General features: G+C 35.7%; 2 protein-coding genes and 1 non-coding gene across 3 annotated transcripts; 2 read left to right on the forward strand and 1 right to left on the reverse strand.

The window, feature by feature from the left end:
• Positions 1-2,973: 2,973 nt before the first annotated feature.
• LOC107830802 (pyruvate kinase 1, cytosolic-like) lies at positions 2,974-9,312 on the forward strand. Its single transcript, NM_001326248.1, is given in 16 exon segments — positions 2,974-3,003; positions 3,092-3,188; positions 3,741-3,838; positions 4,385-4,540; positions 4,741-4,818; positions 5,028-5,159; positions 5,843-5,923; positions 6,352-6,423; positions 6,560-6,649; positions 7,555-7,699; positions 7,813-7,901; positions 8,215-8,310; positions 8,386-8,453; positions 8,542-8,641; positions 8,965-9,024; positions 9,160-9,312. Coding segments are annotated over 16 exon segments (1,545 nt in total).
• Positions 9,313-10,267: 955 nt separating this feature from the next.
• TRNAR-UCU (transfer RNA arginine (anticodon UCU)) lies at positions 10,268-10,340 on the forward strand. Its single transcript has one exon. It is a non-coding gene; the product is annotated as a tRNA-Arg (tRNA).
• Positions 10,341-10,568: 228 nt separating this feature from the next.
• Positions 10,569-12,643, reverse strand: LOC107830801 (uncharacterized). Its single transcript, XM_075230096.1, has one exon. It carries the CDS (start codon positions 12,198-12,200, stop codon positions 10,740-10,742), a length of 1,461 nt encoding a protein of 486 aa, XP_075086197.1. The 5' UTR covers positions 12,201-12,643; the 3' UTR covers positions 10,569-10,739.
• Between the last annotated feature and the right edge of the window lie 9,798 nt (positions 12,644-22,441).

Raw genomic sequence — 22,441 nt, forward strand, 5'->3', positions numbered from 1 at the left:
ATTGTGCAACCACTGATCAGTTGGGTTTTACCGAGCTCCACATAGCCGGGTACGATTCTACTGAGCCATATGATGGTTGGGTACGTTTTTACCGAGTTCTCTTCGAGGCCTGGTACTATATGATGATGATGACGATGATGCCCACAGAGACGTATGTTTTTAAAAGTATATGTATATATATTTATGTGTCATGCATTTCATGTTAGTCGCTCTCAGATGCACTCAGATGTTACAGGTTGTATCTTTTATGCCTCTCTTTACATTACTGTTCTTATTTATGCTTTCATGCCTTACATACTCGGTACTTTATTCGTACTAACGTCTCTTTTTCCTGGGAACGTTGTATTTTATGCCTGCAGGTCCTGATTGACAGGTTAACAGTCCTCCTAGTAGGCTATCAACTCAGCGGAAGGTGTTGGTGCACTCCACTTGCTTCGAAGTTGCCTATTTGATCAGTATGTTTTGAACATGTATTGATTGGTATGGCGGGTGCCTATCCCGATCTTTATGATGTTTATGTACTCTTAGAGGCTTGTAGAAAGATGTCATGTATATGGATACTTGTATGGCTTTGTCAGTCTATGTTTTTAGTGTCCAAATGATCATGTCGGTCTTATAGGCCCGTATGTTACATGTATAAGTTTGTATATCATGTTGGGTCGTCATATATCGAGTATTCCTTTATGTTTTATTCTGGTTATTTCATGACGACCTTTCTGGCTCATTTACCCATAATAGTATGATAAAAAAGATACGTTACGGTGGTACTCGGTTGAGTAAGGTACCAGATGCCCGTCGCGGTCCTTCGGTTTGGGTCGTGACATGAATGCTACTGGGTGGCAGGCACTCATTTATCTTCATTAGAAATAGTCCCTTCGGGGGCTCTCCAGTGCTAACCGAAGATGCTGCCCTCGGTCTTGATCTCCATCTGTCTCACGTTCCATCTATTTATGGTTCCATATGTCGCTCTATTATACGAGTATTTAATATAAACCAATTTTACCATATACACTTTTACAAACCAAAGATTTTCATTTAATAAGTGGTCATGTCTTTACTAATATAGCTGCTTCGTTCATGGGCAGAGCAAGCGTGCCAGAAGGGTATCCAAACCCCTTCACCATAAAATTGTTTATATAAGGTTGATTTTGTTTTTTAATATATAGTAGATGTTGAATCTATTTGAATTATTCTTGTGTATACTTCTTTATTTTTTGAATTTTCCACGGGCTACGTTGCGAGGTCAACATCATTGAGTAGGTGATTTTGAGATAAAAAATTACAGCAGAATCCTTTCGCCAGAAAATTATACTGTTTATATAATATTAAAGTTATTTTTTGTGAATATATAGTAAATGTTAAATTCATTTGACTTCTAATGTGTTTATTCTTTATATTTTAAATTCACTTTGTAAAAATTCGGACTCATTCCATTGCGGAATCAGAATCATTATTGAGCAGATGACTTTGTCGTAAAAATTTACAGCAGCCTAAGATTAAACAGAGGCGTCGTTAACAGTGGGTGAGGCCGTGAGCGGTTAAAAAAACAAAGGGCCGTAGTCCATGGAATTTGACATTTTACCAAAAGGACATTGGGTAAAATAAAGTAAATAGAAAGGGGGGGTTTATTCGTCAAGGACAAAAGTAAGGGGACCTTGAAATGGGACCAAAGATGTACTTTCTTAATAATCAAAACACGTGCTGTTTCTTTTTTGTTTTATTATAACCACAGTTTGGAATGCAGGAGTTCATGCAATGAAAAAGACCCATAAACAAGGACATTTCACAAGTTTTTCTCCATAATCACAATTACTCTCAAATATTGGTGATAGTTGTAATTTTGTCACAAATCCATAACTTATTGAAAATTTGGTGAACGTGCTTTAAAATTTGACGTCCCGTTATTTTTTCAAGAAAATTGTTATCAAGATAAAAAAATTAATGGTGACACAAAAGTATCCTAGTAGTGTCGTTCTCCCTAAAATTTAATGTAACTCACACGTTTGTATATCTATAGCCCCTCGTCTACGTGTTCTAATGTGTTTAGCTTATTCTAATTATATTTAACTAAGAATTCAAATTCATTAAACTGTATGGATTTATAATTTGATGTGATATTTTCTCATATAAACTAATTATTTTAACCATAATGATGTTATAATATTTTACTATAACTAATATAATACATAAATTATTTTAAATTTCATATCTAATCAATCACCATTTAATAAATTAAAATAGAACTCGAGGGTGTGACTTAATAATTAAAGAAGTAAAAGAAAAAGTACAAGATCTCAAATTCAAATCCCAGGGGAAAAAAATATTAGGTAGTCAAATTTGCTTTGTAAACTAAAATAGTTAAGTTGCATACAAGCTGTCTAGATCCCACTGTCTTAAAATAAGGAAAGAAATGCACACTATTTTTCGCGACTCAAGTTCATGGCACATGTTGTCTACTCACTTTACTCTCCCATTTCGATGTGTGATTCATCTAAAGTAACATGTGCATCACTTTTTTAGAAGCTTGCCAGCCTAGAAGCCTATAAGTCCTTAGACCCGCCCTCATCATCCCACCCTCCGTCACACTAATTTTTTCAAAAAGAAAATTTATTTAGGGAAAAGAGAAAAAATGAAAAACTAAAAGCCCCACCACCCCACCAATACCTTGGCACGTGCTTTGCAGTCTTCATACACACACACACACTACAAAAAGAACAGAACCCAAACTACTTTATAAGTTTATATTCAGTTTTGGCTCTCTGTTCATCATATAGTATAATAGTAATAGTAGTTCCTTCAAAGTCGAATCACAACAGCATAACATAGCATATAAATTCTCCTGATCTTCATTTCCTTTGCATCTTTCAACTTCTCCTCTCTCTCTAAAATAAAGCTTCTCATATTCCTTTGTAATTTTACAGTATAAACCAAACCATGCATTCCAATCACTTACTTCTTGAAGAACCCATTAGGATGGCTTCCATCTTGGAACCTTCCAAATCTGTAAGTTTCCCAAAAGAAATAACCCATCTTTTTTTATTCTTATTTTAGATCTGTATTTTCATATGATCTGTATATATTTTTTTTGTAGAGTTTTTTTCCTGCAATGACAAAGATTGTTGGAACATTAGGTCCAAAATCTCGATCCGTTGAGGTTATTTCAGGATGTCTTAAAGCTGGAATGTCTGGTAATAATCTTGAAACTCGTCAACTTTATTGTTATGTTGTGATGAATGGCGTAAGATGTAGAGTATGACTCGGTAGCTTTGACTCGGACTTTGTATATATGTTAAAAGATCCACTAAATAAGTACAAATAATTAGATTTCCATCTCATTAAATCAAATGGGCTGTGGTAGAATTCCGAACTTGAAATTTATTGTTTGTTGGATTTTCTTAGGTATGTTGTGATGAATGGTGTAAGATGTATAGTATGACTTAGTAGTTTCGGCTTTGGATTTTCTTAGGTATGTTGTGATGAATGGCGAACATGTAGAGTATGACTCAGTAGCTTAGTAGCTTCGACTCGGACCCTGTATATATGTTGAAAGATCCATTAAATAAGTAAGAATAATTAGATTTCCAACTCATTAAATCAAATGGCTGTCGTAGAATCCCAAACTCGAACCTATAATGTTCAAATTTTGAAAGGGTTGGCTGTGGTAGAATCCCAAACTCGAACCCATAATGTTCAAATTTTGAAAGGGTTGTTTTTCATGTTTAATTTTGTTGGATTTGTAGTGGCAAGATTTGATTTTTCGTTGGGTGATGCGGAGTATCACCAGGAGACTTTGGAGAACTTGAAGGCTGCTATTAAGAGCACTAAGAAGCTCTGTGCGGTATGTACGACCTTATTAATGCAATTTTTGGTTTCTTTATGGGTTCATTTTTTGTGAAATTATGTCGTTCGTCCTTGTCTTTGTAGAGGTGTTGATTTGATGAAGGTAAACAATATACTCCCTGTGTTCTAAAATTAATGGTGGGGTTTGAACTAGAGGGTCAACACATTTATTATTTCAGCGTGATATGGAAATTAATTACTTGATTTTGTAAAGGTATGAATATTCTTATGCAGAAACTATGTAAAGTCACAAGTTGGTTAGATAAGAATATTTAAAAATATTTGGCATCATAAACCGTGTGACTCACCAAATAAAAGTAGTTTTTTTTTTTTGATTGTTAGTAGTAGTGTTGTTAATTTTGAGAGGAAGGGAGTATTATCTTGCAGTTGTGCTTAGTTATGGTTAAAATTTGTAGATCATGTACTCTCCCTCCTTAGTGTGCATGGTCTTAGATAAGGATCTAGTTACTATGTCTTATGTCATTGGACATGTTGAGCATTATCTAGTAATTTGACAAAGGGTATTTTGTTTACATCTTGTCAGGTCATGCTAGATACTGCCGGTCCTGAGCTACAGGTTGTTAACAAAAGTGAGCAACCTATTTCACTAAAGGCAGATGCAACTGTTACTCTTACTCCTGATGAGGGACAGGAAGCATCTTCTGATGTGTTTCCAATCAATTTCGGCGGTTTATCCAAGGTTCAGTTCCCATCTGTTGTCTTTGCTTTTCCCTTTACACCAAAGTGTGTTTTGGTAAACATACAGAGTTATTTTTTCAGAGGAAGTGGAAAAGAGCAAATTCAATGTGAATTTAATAGAGAGAACATCATCAATATTGGGGATCGGGAGGAGGGAATGTACTTCATGATACTAATTTATGCTGTTAATTTTGCTTGCAGGCAGTGAAGAAGGGAGACACCATTTTTATTGGTCAATACCTCTTCACAGGAAGTGAAACAACGTCTGTGTGGCTGGAGGTATAAAGTAAAAAGCGTACTTTATTTCCCTCAGTCGCCCCATGTTTTCTCTATCCTTGGGTTTAGCTAGTGCTTATTATGCTTAAGTTGTTCGATGAGTAGATTTTGCAATGTGTTAACTGCACAATTATTACAGTTCTACTGCTCCAATAAGAAAGCAGTATAAGGTTTGAATCCGCTGATTAAGAATTCTAAATGTGGTTGCACAGGTAGATGAAGTGAAAGGGGATGATGTAGTTTGCGTGGTAAAGAACTCTGCCACATTAACCGGGTCATTGTTCACTCTACATGCTTCTCAGATTCATATTGATTTACCTACCCTCTCAGATAAAGATAAGGAGGTAATTTGCTCAAACTTTCGAGAACTGATAAAACTCATCCTGTTATTACGTGTGCATATACTGAAGTTCATGTTACATGCCGACATGGTTATGGAAAAATTTCTGCGAGACTTGGGGGTTGAGTATGTATGTCCGTCAATTGTTGGGACTTGGGCACTTATAAAAGTGTCAAATTTTCTCATCTATTTTATAGAAAATGTAATAGGGCTTTGTGGTTAGTTTGTCTGAATCAGATGAGTCTTAAGATGGGTGTGATTCTTTCTTTAGTTAGGTAAACATGGGTTGATGGAAGCACCAATAGTTTCGTCTCCCTATCTTCCCACTTTTCTTTAGCAACATTCAGCCAATAGCTTTTATTTAAGCACATTCAACAGTATTTATACTCATCCCATATTCAAGGTCCACATTGACTACCTTGCTTGTGACAAAATTATGTCCTTTTTCTAGGAATAGAAATTTTAACTTATGTTACACTTGAAAAGAGTTTTAGGGGTTCCTCTTTATCTTCGGTATATGTGCTATTGACTATACTACCTCAATGTTAATGCAAGCATATTATCTTTGAGTTATGCCGAATTCCCTCCCTCAAGCTACTTAATTCTCTATTTTCTGCATTGTTAATGGCTTTCTGCAGCGATCCTTTTAAATTGATCGTGGTGTTTTTGGTATGTTAATTGAATCAGGTTATTAGCACATGGGGTGCCCAAAACAAAATTGATTTTCTTTCATTATCATTTACCAGGCATGCTGAGGATGTTCGTGAGGTAATGATTGCACAGTTTTATATCTATTTCCTTTTGTTGTTCAATTTTCTTGGATTCTTTAGACCACATTGATGATTCGCAATCATCGTGTCATTGATGATGGTTTGTGTTGAATTTGTATGACAACCTCGTCTAAAAGCTTAAGGTTCTATAGAGAGTATTTTTCTTTTTATTTTGTTGTATAGGTATGTAACACGCCCACACATATGTTTGATTCTTTTCTTTGGCCAAGTATGTGGAAACATTTTTGTTTCTTAGTAGTGAGGCTCGAATCTTTGACTTATGAACTTTCTGCTTTGATAGCATGTTCATTTATGTGACCACCTCATCTAAACGCTAAGCTGTGAAGAGAGGACAACATTATTTATTTACGTTCGCAACAGTTTGAATACCAAATCAACCTCATTGGTATATTTTTCTTAAATCAGGCACGTGAATTCTTATCTAAGCTGGGTGATCTAGGCCAAACTCAGATCTTCGCCAAAATCGAAAGCGTCGAGGTTAGATGCTAAACTATTATCTTCTGTCTGATCTTTTTCTTTTTCGTCTGGATAATTCTTTGTGAGATTGGTCGTTGAATTATCATGAAATCTGCAATGCTTGCAATTCACTTCCTTCATTGGGTGATACACATAGGGGTTGACACATTTTGATGAGATACTCCAAGAGGCTGATGGCATCATCCTTTCGCGTGGAAACCTTGGTATAGATCTCCCACCAGAGAAGGTAAGTTATCTTCTGCAAAATTCAGGCATCTTCTTTTGTAAATCGTGTATAAGCGGTGGCCCTCTTGATGCAGTTTACTTTCCAGTCGACATTTGCAGCATATAAATGTATAAATAGAAAATGTGCCTGCCAACTAGCCATAAACACCGGGACTGGTATCTGTGTTAATACTTGTTGCATAAGTGAAATTTGCCAAATAATGGGCATCATGGAATTTGAACTGTGAACGGATGATCTGATTATAAATATCTCAGAAAAAATTCATACATGTTGGGGTTAAATATTACGAGTTCATTTGATTGCAGTATCATGTAAACAGAGGTAAAAATTTTAACCTATGAGTCTTCTTTTCGATATAAATAGATGTGATAAGATGAATGCCTGAATAAATGAGACCTAAAAAAAGGATGGGAAATTCAAATGTGTTGTTTCACCTCTAGTATTTAGCAGTAAGGATTTTACTAAAAAGGTTTGAATCAGATGCTCAAGGCGTAATGATCATGGAATTGAACTTAGCTAATCTACTCATTGCATAAGGAGTACATGAGGTAATCATCAAACGGTACTTGACCAGGAGTCCGCAATACTAAGGAAAAACTTTCAAATGATATTCCATCTTATTTCTGGGAATTTTTCTATGAGAAGATGAAGTCATTGCACTGATGGATATGAAACTTTTGTTAACGACAACCTCAGGCTTCATTAGAATAAAATATTCCTTTGTGAAATAATTTCCGAAGAGGCATGATTAAGTTAGATTTCTTGTAAGTGATCAGGAAAGTTTGTAAAACATTCCGTTCCATCTCTTGTGTGTAGCAAAATGTTATGGAGTAGAGGATGACGACAAACAAGAAGCAGATTTCCTTGTAGGGTTCTTATTTGGCTAATTTTTGAGTGTTATACAGGTGTTCTTATTCCAGAAGGCTGCTGTTCACAAGTGTAACATGGCTGGCAAGCCAGCTGTAGTAACACGTGTTGTCGATAGTATGACCGACAATCTTAGGCCTACTCGTGCTGAAGCAACAGATGTTGCTAATGCTGTCTTGGATGGTACTTTTTCTGCTCACTTTTTAATGAAGATTTGGAGTCCTTTTGTCATCCTTTATGCAACATCTTGTTAGTTTGTTTCTGATAGAGTTTTTGACAATTCAACATTTGTGCAGGAACTGATGCAATTCTTCTTGGTGCTGAGACTCTACGTGGATTATACCCAATCGAGACTATTTCTACTGTTGGAAGAATTTGTGCCGAGGTGAGTTTCATTTTATCTTGATCCTTTGTGTTGAATTAAGAGAACATTCTACACTATTTTCCATTTGAACACTTTTTTCCTGTCAAGATATCAGTAATTGGTTCGTTGACGCTTTGATGTATCAAAAGACATTTCTCAGTATGGTCCTGACTTGTAAAAGATTTATGGCATATTAGTATATCTTCAGCATCACCTTTCGGGATGAGGGATACACTTAGTCCCACCCCCTCATAGTGTAGCAATTACCACTTTCTGGTTTTCTGTTTCGGAGAGTAATACCAGTGGCCCTAATTAACAATCAAATTCCGTGCAGGCCGAGAAGGTTTTTAACCAAGATCTATATTTCAAGAAGACAGTCAAATTTGTTGGGGAGCCCATGACGCACCTGGAATCAATTGCTTCCTCTGCGGTATTCTTTTGAACACAACTCCCTTTCTTGGAATGAGGAGAGACTTCTGGAATTTTAATCACTTCCTCTTTTTAGGTGCGGGCTGCAATTAAGGTGAAAGCATCAGTAATTATTTGCTTCACTTCATCTGGAAGGGCAGCACGGTAGTCTCTCTGTTCTTTCTAGATTTCTTAGAATTTCTACTATCTATTTCTTTATAAGAGCTGTAAATTGTCATGTTCATGTGCACAGATTGATAGCCAAATATAGGCCAACAATGCCAGTATTGTCTGTTGTAATTCCTCGACTCAAGACAAATCAATTGAAGTGGAGTTTCACCGGTGCATTTGAGGTATCCCCTTTATAATCAAGTCTGTTCAAGAATCAAATCCAGCTCATGGTGTTCAGACATCTTCAATGCATTTGATTGAGAATGACTATTCTTTTCCTCACATAACATTGTTTAATTGATATATTTCTGCTTCATTACTTATTATTGTTCAACTTTTATTGTTCAATGATTCACTAGTGTTTCAGTATTTCACTTGAAGTTCAATTACTGAATTTCACTATTTGCAAATACTTATTGGCCAAACAAGTATATGCAATTTCCGTATTGTTTTTATGACATTGAAGCTGACGGTTTTTTGTATTTTTCAACTTCTCCATACCCAGGCAAGGCAATCTCTTATTGTTAGAGGTCTTTTCCCAATGCTTGCTGATCCTCGACATCCTGTAAGTCTCGTCATCTTGGTGCTCCATATTTTCTGTTTGCATTTATGTTGCTCGGACTTTCCAATGATTATTATGAACATGAAACATGTTTCTTATTTCCGCTGGGCCTAACTGAGCTACTTATTCTTTCCATAGGCCGAGTCTACAAACGCATCAAATGAGTCAGTGCTGAAAGTTGCTCTTGATCATGGGAAGGCTTCGGGAGTTGTAAAGTCCCACGATCGAGTTGTCATTTGCCAGAAAGTTGGAGATGCATCAGTGGTTAAGATTATTGAGCTTGAAGATTAATGCGTTAGGCTTAATTATCCTCCTTATAGTTGTATGCTGGGCAATTCTTCTCGATAGAACTTGCAGTAGTTGAAAACATCAAAATTATTTTGGTGCTTCTTTTCTAATATCAGGTATAGGAGTCTTGTTCATTTGCCCTCCCCTGTGTTATGGAGATGTTCATGTTCTATTTGGAGCTTATTTTCCTGAAGAAACTTGATTAAAGTTGAGATATTAGTAATAAAGTTTTTGCAAGTATGTTTTCATTCACGTCGCTTCGACAACAAAAACAAACCCAGTATAATCCCACAAGTAGGGTCTGAGGAGGGTAGTGTGAACGCAAAACTTACTGGTGAAGGTGGAGAGATGAAAAAGTAAGCATTAACAATAAGTATCTATAACATCAGATGATAAGGAACCGAAGCTAAAAAAAAAAAAAAATCTACAGGTGGTACTAAAGTTCTAGGTATAACAAAGTACTAGGATAGTAGTAAACACTACAGGAATGTTCATGAAACAGAGATACACTCGGCTACCTACTAACCATTTACGTTGTTTCAGTAACAAAAATACTATGTGCTACAGTTAATGATCCTTCAAACTAGGAACTGAGAAGAAGGGTCACATTTTATATCAGCTAGTTAACATATAAAATATGTCTTCTGAAGCAAAAAAAATAAGTGCAATATGTTATTATTCCTTTCATTCAAAAGAAGGACAATCATTATTTTAGATTTGGAACTCTGGTTTTCTTCTTTTTCTGTTAGCATTGTTAGCTTATATAGCATTGGTGGAATTTTCAATTTCTAATATAGAGAAACTAAAATTTAAAAATATTTGAGTGAGAGAACTTAAATGAAACATGGACAATGATAATTTATACTGTAGATCTCACCTTGCTCGATAATTTATACTGTAGATGTCAGCTTGCTCAACTAGTATATATATATATACAACGACGAGAATATCACAAGAAGCGCCCATGGCCTAATGGATAAGGCGCTTGACTTCTAATCAAGCGATTGTGGGTTCGAGTCCCACTGGGCGTGCTTTCTTTTTAAAATTTCTCAATTAAAAAAAATACATTCTAGTTAATTGTTCATTACCTTGATTTGATGACTAATACAATCTTCACTTATCTTTATTTGGTGATTGGTGATAAATTATAATGTAGTAGTTGTATGCACCGGGCTACATACAATTCGAAGAAAACAAAAATTTCGATTCACATAGATTAAAGTAAAAACAGAACAGACAAGTTAAGGAGTACTAGGAACTTGATAATTTAAGACTATATAGAAGCTAGATGCAAGTTTTCTTCAAACTTAGATTTTACATCAAAAACTTGATTCAAGACTAAAATTTGGAAAAAATACAAGGTAAAAGCATATGATTATCTACACATTGTTATCTAATCTGTCTGCTGCTACTAGTATTGTTTCAATTTTTCATCCTGTTACAGAAGAAGGGTCACTATTTCTATTATTATGATTCTGATGCTGATGAAAATCAAGAAGCTCAAGCTCTTTTTGCCTAAGGAGAAGCACCATTCTTTCATTCTCCATTTTTTTCCTCTCATTTATAAGCTTCTCCTTTTCCATTTCCCTTTCCTTCTTACTTGTAAATTTTTCCCATTTCAACCTTTGCTTTTGCAGCTCAAACGCTTGACATAAATAGCTAACATGTTGTTCCTTCAATTGTACCATTCTAGTTTTCAACCATTGTCTCTTCTCAACTGAACTCCTCCCTCCATCTTGAATTACATTAGCTAATTCAGTACTCAATTGTTGTACCATTGGCGATAAAGAACCCGACTTTCGTTGACTCTTTCTTGATCTTTCGTCCATGTCATCGTCGTCCTCGTGGCTATGGTTATGATGGTGGTCATGTCCTCCTCTCGCACCACTCACCTCATCATCGTCGTCCTCCTCCTCATCTTCATCCTCGTCCTCCTCATCGTCTTCTTGATCATCGTCTACACTTTTCCCTTTAGCCATTTTAGGCCCTTCTTCTAAATGAACCCCAATTCTTGCATTTTCCGACGAATGTAAGCACCTCTTCTGAGCTTGAGAATTAGCCTCAACAGCCACTTCTGTTGAAAGTTGAACATTTCCACTACCACCGCTACCACCAGTACTAGTATTATGACCACAACTATTATGATAAGCACACATTTCCCTAAAAAACAAGTGCTTAGAATTCAACAATTTCTTAACTTCTTCTTTCATTTTTGATGATAAATGATCCATTGTTTCAAGCAAATTTTGGTTCTCCACAACTCTACAAGCTGTCCCTTTTCCAAGAATATCATTAACCCTTTTATACCTCTTATTCAAGTCATTGAATTTATCTTCACATTGTTGTGGTGATACATAAAATCCCCTCTCCATCATTGCTCTTGAAACTGATTTCCACTTTCCCTTTTTCTGCAAAACCCCTACACTACCACCACCTTTTTTCTTACCATTAGTAGTATCATTATTATTATTATTTAATTCAGAACCAACTTCATCACCAATATAATAAACTACCATAATTAATAACCTTACCATATTATCAGTCCACTTCATTCTTTGCCAAGGACAAGTTTTGCTCCTCTTCCCATCTTCAACACTGTTGTTATCATCCTCGTCACTAAATGTCAAGCTTTGATTTTTAGCCTTGTTACCAAATGGCAAACCTTGTCTCAAAGATTGTTGTTGTTGGTTTTCAGTTTCTTGATGTCCATATGAAACTATGGGGTGGAGTGGGGGTGGGGGTTGGTGGTGGGGGTGGGTGGGGTGTTGTTGTTGTTGTTGTTGTTGTTGTTGCATGTGGTGAGGATTTTGTTGAGGGACTTGATGGTGTAGTGACATTTCTAATCCTAACATACCAGGACCTATATTTGAATATATACTACTAGAATCCATCAAAATAATTTTAAAAAAATCAAAATCTTGAAAACCCCACTAAGCAAAATCTTATGATAAACAACTATCACTTCACAATTCAAATGTACACATTTTAATCCTATGTGCCAAACAAGAAAAATAGATGGGACCAAAACCAGAAGGAAAAATAAAGAAATATTACAGAGAACAAAAGTACCTCAAAACCCAAGAATTAAAAGGCTAAAATGAGAGAAGGTTAAGTAAACATCACAATGTACCAAGACTTCTTTTTGCACTGAACAAAAGTTTAAAACTTTGAAGTAAAAGCTAGCTAAAAGTGCAAGAAAGAAAGAGAGGGTTGGTTAGTTGATTTTTTTGAGGGTGGAATATACTATGAATGGATTTGCTCGAGGGGTTTATACAAAAATTGAGCAGCTGGTTTTAGCTAAGGGAGGTTTCTTGGTTTTGTGTTGGCTAAATAAAACTGCCCATGGTTTTCTTGAAATTGTCAGCTAAAATTTTGTAGGTGGAATATGGGGTTTAGTTTTAAAGAGAAGGAATCCACAGGATTTTGCAAAACTGTCACCTTTTTTATAGTGTTTTCTTTGACCTTACTTTTTTATAAGTGTTTTTTTGTTATGTGTTTAATTTATAGCCATTAGATGAGGACGTGTGACTTAAGAGATGGAGGGTAAAATTGGGAATTAGATTCGTTAGGCAGTTGGAATCTGAAAAAGAAAATTTGACCTTATTATCAGAAAAGGACATGTACAAATTGTGCTGCGGAATGTACAAAAGATCTGTAGTAGGTGGTTTTATACAACACCCCAGTATAATCTCACTAATGAGGTTTGGGGAAGGTAGGTTGTACGCAGACCTTACCCCTATCCTAGGGTAGAGAGACTGTTTCCGATAGACCATCGGTTAACTCCCTCCGAGAACTCCTCAACTTGCTCTTGGGGTGACTCGAAATCACAACCTCTTAGTTGGACGTGGAAATTGTTTGGCGGTTTTATAGTTCTATTTATTTTCCATTGGTGGTTTTCTATCAACATGTGGGACCCACTAGATGAGGTATTTCTTGTGGGGGTTTTGGGCTTGGGCCGAGTATTGGTACCAAGTCTGAATAGGCCCATGATTTTGCTGTCAATTTCAAACTTAAGTCCAAGTCATTAGAGCTTGTCAAGGGCTTTTTTGGGGGTGAAATTCAAAAATACCCATATTTACAAGTAGTAATTGAAAAATAGCCACAATTTCAAAAGTAAACGAAATTTAGCCACTTTTCATGTAAAGATAAATCTGAACAAACACACTGTTCAAAATTCGGAAAATATTCCAACATAATATGTTGGAGTTCGAATTTTTTACATGTGAACTTCCAGCATAACATGCTGGAATTTCATAATGTGTTGGAGTTCCAATATAATATACTGGAAGTTCATACACATGTGCTCCAATCTCCAGTATATTATGCTGGAATTTCATAACATGTTGGAGTTCCAGCATAATATGCTAGAAGTTCATATACAGGTGTTCCAATCTCCAGTATATTATGCTAGAACTTTCCGTGTGTTGGAGTTTCAGCATAATATGTTGGACTGGAAATTTTTACACATGTCCTCCAATCTCCAGTATATTATGCTGGAACTTTTCGTGTGCTGGAGTTTCAGCATAATATGCTGGATTAAAAATTTATACACATGTGCTCCAATCTCCAGTATATTATGCTAGAACTTTTCGTGTTGAAGCAAAATAGTGACTATTTTTCAATGACTTTGCAAATGTTGGTTATTTTTTAATTATCAATCCGAAAAATGGGTAGCCCGTATTATTTTCACAATTTTTTTGGATGGAGAATTTGGTCTAATGCTGATAGTCCAGCTTGATCCACTAACACTTGAGGCTCACATGTGAAACTTTGTTTTGTGAGGCTTGCACTTCAAACGTTCAACTGCATAAATAAGCATCACGTTTAATACTCGGGCTTGCCCAGTAACTCCAATTTTGTGTTCGAATTCCTTTATTATTTTATTTTCTTATGCAACTTGAATTACACAACCGCTTACACAGACTATATGACGGATCATGAATTAAAATTTATGAACGTAAATTACTTGTATACTAACCATTACTTTGTAGCAATATGTGCGAATTTAGTATGAAAATGTAAATTTTGAAACAATCAACTAAAACACGAACAAAAAAACCGCACCAAAATCCTCCAATTTAGAGTACAATATATAGGTTAATAAAAATCCAATAGCTTTTGCTTATATATATATAAAGAAATTCACTAAAAAGTTATAAATATTTTACAGTACAATCAAGTATTATTATATATTAAATTGAGGTCACAATACATATTATAAACTTCAAATCCTGAATCCACACATTTGCTCATATGACAATGTGGCACCACTTGCAGTCTGCAGATTAAAGACAAGTCGCAAGGAAAACTCAGTCCAAGACTTATACCAATATATTGGTAGAAATGACTCGATCTAAAGAGATGCTATTTAGTAATTAGCCAGTGCGTCCTGAATTTTAATTTTACAGTTCAATTTTTTGAGACAAAAATGTCTTGAATCGTCCTGAAGTTAAGATATTTAATTTAAAATTTCAGGATAAAATAAATACTAATTAATCTCTAAATAACATCTTTGAGAATGGTTATTTGTGCACTTGCCCTAATATATTGTGAGGTCTATTTCGGCTAGAAATTAAAAGTACAAAAGAGAAAGAAAGAACAAAATGAGATTTATGTTTTTGCTGTCACCTTTGAGCTGGATGAAGACCCTCAAATTCCTTGTCCACAAAGTACGATAAGCTTGTGAAAAATCTAAAAGTGGCAAAAATTGTATAGTGATGTCGTTGATCATATAACGAATGGGCCAAAAATGCAAGAAATGAAAAACCATTAACTGTAACCTTCTAAAATTAGTGAAAGGCATGCTTGCCGGTACGGATTTATGATTTTAACTTTATGGACTTCTAATGCGATTTCAAGTTAATATACAATAATATACGGACAAATGAATTGGATTCAAAGCAAAATATTCTTATACAAATAGTAATTTTTAATATAAATACATAGTATTGACAAATATTGAATTCACGTAAACCCGTAATCTTTCCACTAAATTCGCCCTCGCTTGCCAGCTCCACCTTTTGGAATGGATTATCAATAATGGAAAAGAATTGTATCAATCACTCAAACACTAATTGGAGACGTAGTATGAAAATGAAGTGGTGAACTATACATATCTTGGTGGGATTGTGGTAGTAGCAGCAACCCTCTTTATTTCACCAAAAATAAAACTAGAGGTAGAAATTGAGATCTTCCTAAAATCAGGCAAACATACTAAATTGGTGTTTTTAATGGTTAGATTGAAAAGAAAAATATCAAATGTAATGTGCCCTAAAAGCATAGAGTGCTTTTTACTCACAACGAGCAAAATTGAATGACTTTTTAGCTAAAAAATAAAATAAAGTGACTTTTTAAACCGATTTTTATTAGTTCAGGGATATTCTAAGAAATCTAATTGTTTTCGTAGTTCTTTCTTCTCCCATTTCTACTAACGCACACATAAACGTTATTTTGTAACCACCAAAGGATGTGGTGCAGCGGATGAGGTTGCTCCTCCTTTAATTAGGGGTCTCGGGTTCGAGCCCTGGGTAGGGCTGTATTTTGTCCCGGGCCCGGGCCTTAGTGGGCCTAACGGGCCGGGCCTCGCGGTCCCGGGCTTCGTGGTCCCGGGCTCTGGCGGTCCCGGGCCTGGCGGTCCCGGTCTTCGTGGGCCTAATGGGTGGAACCGGCCCGTGACGGGCCTAAGCCCACATGGTCCTGTGCTTAACGGGCCGGGCTCGTGGGCTTCGCGGGCCTAGCGGGTTTTTTTTTTTTTTTAAAGACAATTTCTTGTAGTATCATGGCTATATTAATATGTAGTATATATGTATATCTAATTATTAAAGTGCTTGACGAAAAAGAAAATAACAAAACAATAGTAAAACACTAAATTGTCATGCATAAATATCACTTCTTGATATTATATTGTATCTTATGTATATATATTCTCTTATATATTTTCTTTTAGTATATATATTGTATCTTATGTATATATTGTAGCTTATAAATATATTTTCTTGTAGTATATATATTGTATATTATGTATATATTGTAGCATAATATATTTTCTTGTAGTATATTATATTGTATCTTATGTATATATATTCTCTTATATATTTTCTTGTAGTATATATATTGTATATTATGTATATATTGTAGCATAATATATTTTCTTGTAGTATATATATTGTATCTTATGTATATATATTCTCTTATATATTTTCTTGTAGTATATATATTGTATATTATGTATATATTGTAGCTTATAAATATATTTTCTTGTAGTATATATATTGTATATTATGTATATATTGTAGCATAATATATTTGCTTGTAGTATATTATATTGTATCTTATGTATATATATTCTCTTATATATTTGCTTGTAGTATATTATATTGTATCTTATGTATATATATTCTCTTATATATTTTCTTGTAGTATATATATTGTATCTTATGTATATATTGTAGCTTATAAATATATTTTCTTGTAGTATATATATTGTATATTATGTATATATTGTAGCATAATATATTTTCTTGTAGTATATTATATTGTATCTTATGTATATATATTCTCTTATATATTTTCTTGTAGTATATATATTGTATATTATGTATATATTGTAGCATAATATATTTTCTTGTAGTATATTATATTGTATCTTATGTATATATATTCTCTTATATATTTTCTTGTAGTATATATATTGTATCTTATGTATATATTGTATCTTATAAATATATTTTCTTGTAGTATATATATTGTATATTATGTATATATTGTAGCATATAAATAATTCTAAGTATAGACAAAGAAATATTGCGAAAAGAAGCTCATGGGTAGAAGCAATAAATTTTATTACCAAAAAATGACATATCTTTCTTAGTCATCCTTCCCCCAATGGAATGAGCACAACAAGGTACTAATACCACCATTAGAAGGAAAAAACTAAGGAAGATGTGCCAAAATACAAGTTACATATTATTCTATGTATTATCTCTAACAAATCTCATAAATCCTTCAAGGTTCGGAGGAGGTTGCGTTGGTGGTGGTGGAAAAGAAGCTTGTTCATCACCACTTCCGGGCGAAGCCGAATCCTCCGTAAGTTCCGCTATCATTTCTTCATAAGCTTCATCTATCGCCGGTTGTGCTTCTGCAATTCCAAAGTTTCTTCTTTCCGAGCGGATCCAATCTCTAAACAATACTGATTTTTCCAAGCTATCCCTCATAGACGCTCTATGATCACCTATTTGCAGTCTTGCTTGACTGAAAGCGCTCTCTGATGCAACAGTTGAAGCTTGAATTGATAAAATATCCCGAGCCATCCTTGCAAGAACAGGAAAATGTTTTTCCCTTGCCTTCCACCATTCCAAAAGATCAAAAGAGCCGTCTGGATTCTCCTTTTCAAGTCCCTGAGACAAATAAACTTGAAGCTCATTTAGATGTGAAGTTTCATCATAATTTTCACCTTGAGACCCCTGAACTCCGTCCAAGATTTAAGAGCTTTTAAGCCCGCAACTCTTTTAGAGGATTGTGAGCTAGACGAAGTAGGGGTTGGAATAGTTGGCCTAGCATGCTCTAAGGCAAGTTGATAAGCATTATAAACTGTTTGAGCGTTAATCTTAATTGAAGCTTTTGCATCTGCAAGTGTCGCAATTTCCTCATTTGAAAGATCTAAAGCCTTATAAATATTTGAATACCAAAAATGAGGACCTCCCAATTTCATTGTAGGATTTAGCATTGCAGCAAGACCATAAATAGGAGGGATAGGAAAAAAATATTTTTTAAACTTTTGTTTCATTTCATTTATAGCAAGTTCATAAATATCCCCACCCTCACTAAATTCAACAAACAAATCAGATAGTGCTGCAATATAAACTAAACAGTTTGAAATAGTAGGATAATATTGCCCAGAAAATGCATTTGTTGCAATTTGAAAATGTTCTAAAAAATCTAAAAGAATTTTAACATTAGTCCAATCTTGAGTGGTAAGCATTTCATCATCATCTTCACCACCTACCCGAGAATTAAACGTTGCATTAATTGGGTTTCTATATTCATATGCTACTACTAAACTTTCGTACATACAATTCCATCTAGTCGGGCAAGGTTTAGGAACCTTTCTTTCTCTAAGGCCATATTCATCACATTTTTTAAAATACTCTCTAAGTCTACTTCTACGGTTTGAATAAAAAAGCCAATTAAGAGCCATTCTAACCTTTTCAATTTCTATGTTTAATATTCGCATACCATCACCGACAATTAAATGATAAATATGACAAATACATCTAACATGGAAAATATTAGTAAATGCAGGATTTAGTGTTGTTGTAAGCATGCCTATAGCACTGGTGTTACTAGAAGCATTATCCATTGAAATTGCCATTATTTTATCGCTAAAGCAAAAATATCTACAAATATCTGCAACAGTGTTAGCTATAAATTTACCTGTGTGACGCGAATTAATTATTCTATATGCAATTATGCGTTTTTGCATTATCCATTCTTCATCTATCCAATGACTTGTAACAGTTAGGTAATCACAATCATTACCACTTCTACCAATATCAGTAGTAATAGAAATCCGATTAGGTATATGAGTAAATAAATAACGCAAATATTGTTCATATTCATGTTTGAATTTATAAATATCACTCTTAACTGTTGCGCGAGGCCAACCTTTATAAGTAGGATTAAACACTCTTCTAATATAATGAACCCAATTGAATTCCAAACTAATGATGTTTCTAAGCGTTTAGCAGGTTCTCTATTAAAAGTAGGAGTTTCTACAGGTGGGTCGACCGGTGCATCACTTGGGTTATTAAGAGGACTAGTAGGTGTATCATCTAAATCCGGTGCTTGAGTTTCATCATCATCCTCATTTTCCTCATTATTTTCTAAGATGGTTTCATTAGGATAAAGAGCATTCATAATTTCATCATCTAATCTATCACCTGGTGCAACATTATGATAAAATTCACTATCGGTAAATTGAAAACAAGGGTGATCACTATCAAGAATTACGGAAGGAGGAGGACGTCTAGGTTGGCGACTACTTTCAACTTGCTTATCTTTTCTAGGTCGGGGAGCCGGGGGAAGGGTAGTTGGTTGGCCACTACTTTCACCGGTTTTATCTTTTCCTTTACCAAACATTTTTTTCAAAGTAAATGCCATATTAATTATAATTATGCAAACTAAACCACACAAAAATATATTATAAAAACGTAAGAGTTGAAACGAGTTTACCGGATTGCCGAACAACTTCTTGAAAATTGAAAATCGTTGAACACTTGAAAACTTCAATTCAACAACTTCACAATTTTTCACGAAATTTCAACAATAAATTAAGTAATTGTAGTAGAGAGATTGAGAGAGATTGAGAGATATTGAGAGATATTGATGAATTGGTGAATAAAAATGAAAGAATGAGGGGGTATTTATAGTTGAGAAATGGGGAAAAGTGTAATTATATAAAGTTTGGGGTTAAAATAAAGTTTGGGGGCCAAATGGCCATTTTTTTAACTTAAAAAACGGTCATATTTTCAGCCCAAACGGCTAGATTTTAAATATGGCCGTTTGATTTTTTTTTTTTTTTTTTTTTTTTTAAAATAGCCGTTGGGCCCGCCAGGCCCGCCAGGACCGGCCCAGGCCCGCCTGCCGGTCCCGGGCCAAACGGTCCCGGGCTCGTGGGCTCAACCATGGAGACCAGCCCGTGACGGGCTCAGAGGCCCACCAAGACCGGCCCACCCAGGACCGGCCCACCAGGCCCACCAGGCCCGTTAGGACCGCGGGCCCGGTCCGGTCCGGTTCAGGCCCGGCCCACCGAGCAGCATTAGCCCTGGGTATGGAAAAATTCTTGGTAGGAGCGCTTCCCCCGAATGGAGCTTTATCTATCGCAAACCTGAATATAGTCGGGCCCCAATTCGGATACCAAATATCGGGCGGAAAACCAAAAATAAAGAAGTTATTTTGTTAGCGAATCCACCCAACTTAAAATATCTACTACTATTATTTAGACGATGCTCAGTATCTTTTCCAACCAACTAACAATAATAAATATATATTTTTTGCTTAAATTTTCTTTTTATTCCATAAATAGTCGAAGAGGATGCTTCTCTTCTCTTTCTCACTTGGAACATATGGAAATTTTATAGATGGCGTGATTTGATATGTATTTACCCGAAAAGCGGATAGAGTTGAATTTATACGTAGTTCTAAGGATACGTGGTATAACTTGGTACAAATCGGAAAAAAAAGTAGAGAATGACTGTATATATCGAATATTGACTGTAAAAAGGAATGAATACAAACCCAAATTGAGTAGAGAATGATTTATAAATTAACAAGATAAATCAATATCAAAAGCCCCAAAAAGGATAATATTTGCTAGATACTATGTAAATCTCAATAATGTTTGAATATGAGAGTGTATGAATATATGAATGAATCTGTGAATAATTCATATATAGTGGAGGAATTTTACTTTGGATATAATTAAAAATATATAGTGGGATCCCATGATAGATTAATTAATTGACTTTTCCTTGATTTTCGCCGAGATTCTTTCCCCAAGTGCGATTATAACGGCTCTTTTGTCCCTTGGCTCGAGCACGAACTCGGCCGCTCTCGATCGTGATCGGCCTTTATTCGCCCGACCTCTATGTGGGCTCGATCTCGGTCTCGATCGGTCTCGATTTGCTCGACCTCTATCTGGGTCTCTGATTACTTTGTGGACCAGCGAATTGGCACCGGAATGGTTTCCATAAGTGCCTTCGTGAATTTCCCGTAGGATGTAATCGGTATCTCCTGATCCCAAACATATTGCCAATGGTCCATCGAACGTCCTTCTAAACAGCGTTCCGTCTTTGGACAGGGTGAACCGTGCTGCCTTTATGCGCAGAGCACTCGATTCCTTTAGACCTGATGGAAGCTTCTCGTTCTTGAAGTACTCTATATATTTGTTTCTCCAATCCAGGTTTGACTCGTGGAGTTTATCTCGACGTGACCTTCTTCGATCACCGATCTTATGAGCTGTACGACAGTCCTCGAGTTGAGTTCGTCATCTTCGACCGATGAACCTAAGTTTGCAAGGGCATCGGCCTCGCTGTTCTGTTCTCGGGGTACATGTTGCAAAGTCCATTCCTTAAATCGATATAGAGTCACCTGTAATTTATCCAAGTACCTCTGCATTCGATCTTCTCGGACTTCAAAAATCTCGTTAACTTAGTTTACCATGAGGAGGGAATCACACTTAGCCTCTACGACCTCCGCTCCCAAGCTTCTAGCTAGTTCGAGACCTGCAATCATGGCCTCATACTCGGCCTCCTTGTTAGTCAATTTTGTAGTTATGATAGACTGTCTAACTACATTACCTGTGGGTGATTTTAGTACGATGCCTAGTCCGGACCCCTTTGCGTTCGAGGCTCTGTCCGTAAAGAGGGTCCATTCTCCTAGATAGGTACCCGATTTTATCAGTAGTTCTTTTTCAATCTCGGGTACGAAGGCCGGCGTAAAGTCGGCCACGAAGTCCGCCAAGATTTGAGATTTGATAGCGATTCGGGGTCGATACTTAATATCGTACCTGCCGATTTCTATGGCCCATTTGGCCAATCGACCCGAAATCTCGGGTTTGTGCAAAATACTTCAAAGAGGACAAGTTGTTACAACATGTATCAGATGACATTGGAAATATAATTTTAGTTTCCTAGATGCGCTTATTAAAGCAAGCGCTAATTTTTCTAAGTGTGGATACCTAGTTTTGGCCTCGCCTAAGTTCCGACTGACATAATAAATAGGGAATCGCGTACCTCGTTTTTCTCGAACCAGGACTCCACTTACCACTATCTCCGAGATAATTAAGCACAAGTAAAGCTGTTCATCCACTTTCGGGGTATGAAGCAGAGGCGGGCTTGATAAATACCGCTTCAGTTCCTCTAAAGCTTGCTGGCATTCCAAAGTCCATGCAAAGTTGCTTTTCTTCTTAAGTAGTGAGAAAAATCGGTGGCTCCTATCTGAGGATCTCAAATGAATCGTCCTAGGGCGGCTACCCATCCCGTTAGTCTCTGCACAACCTTTACATTATCTACTATCATGATATCCTCGATAACTTTGATTTTATTGGGGTTGATCTCACTTCCTCGATTGGATA

The sequence above is a fragment of the Nicotiana tabacum genome, chromosome 2, assembly GCF_000715075.1.
Source record: "Nicotiana tabacum cultivar K326 chromosome 2, ASM71507v2, whole genome shotgun sequence".
Classification (NCBI taxonomy): Eukaryota; Viridiplantae; Streptophyta; class Magnoliopsida; order Solanales; family Solanaceae; genus Nicotiana; species Nicotiana tabacum.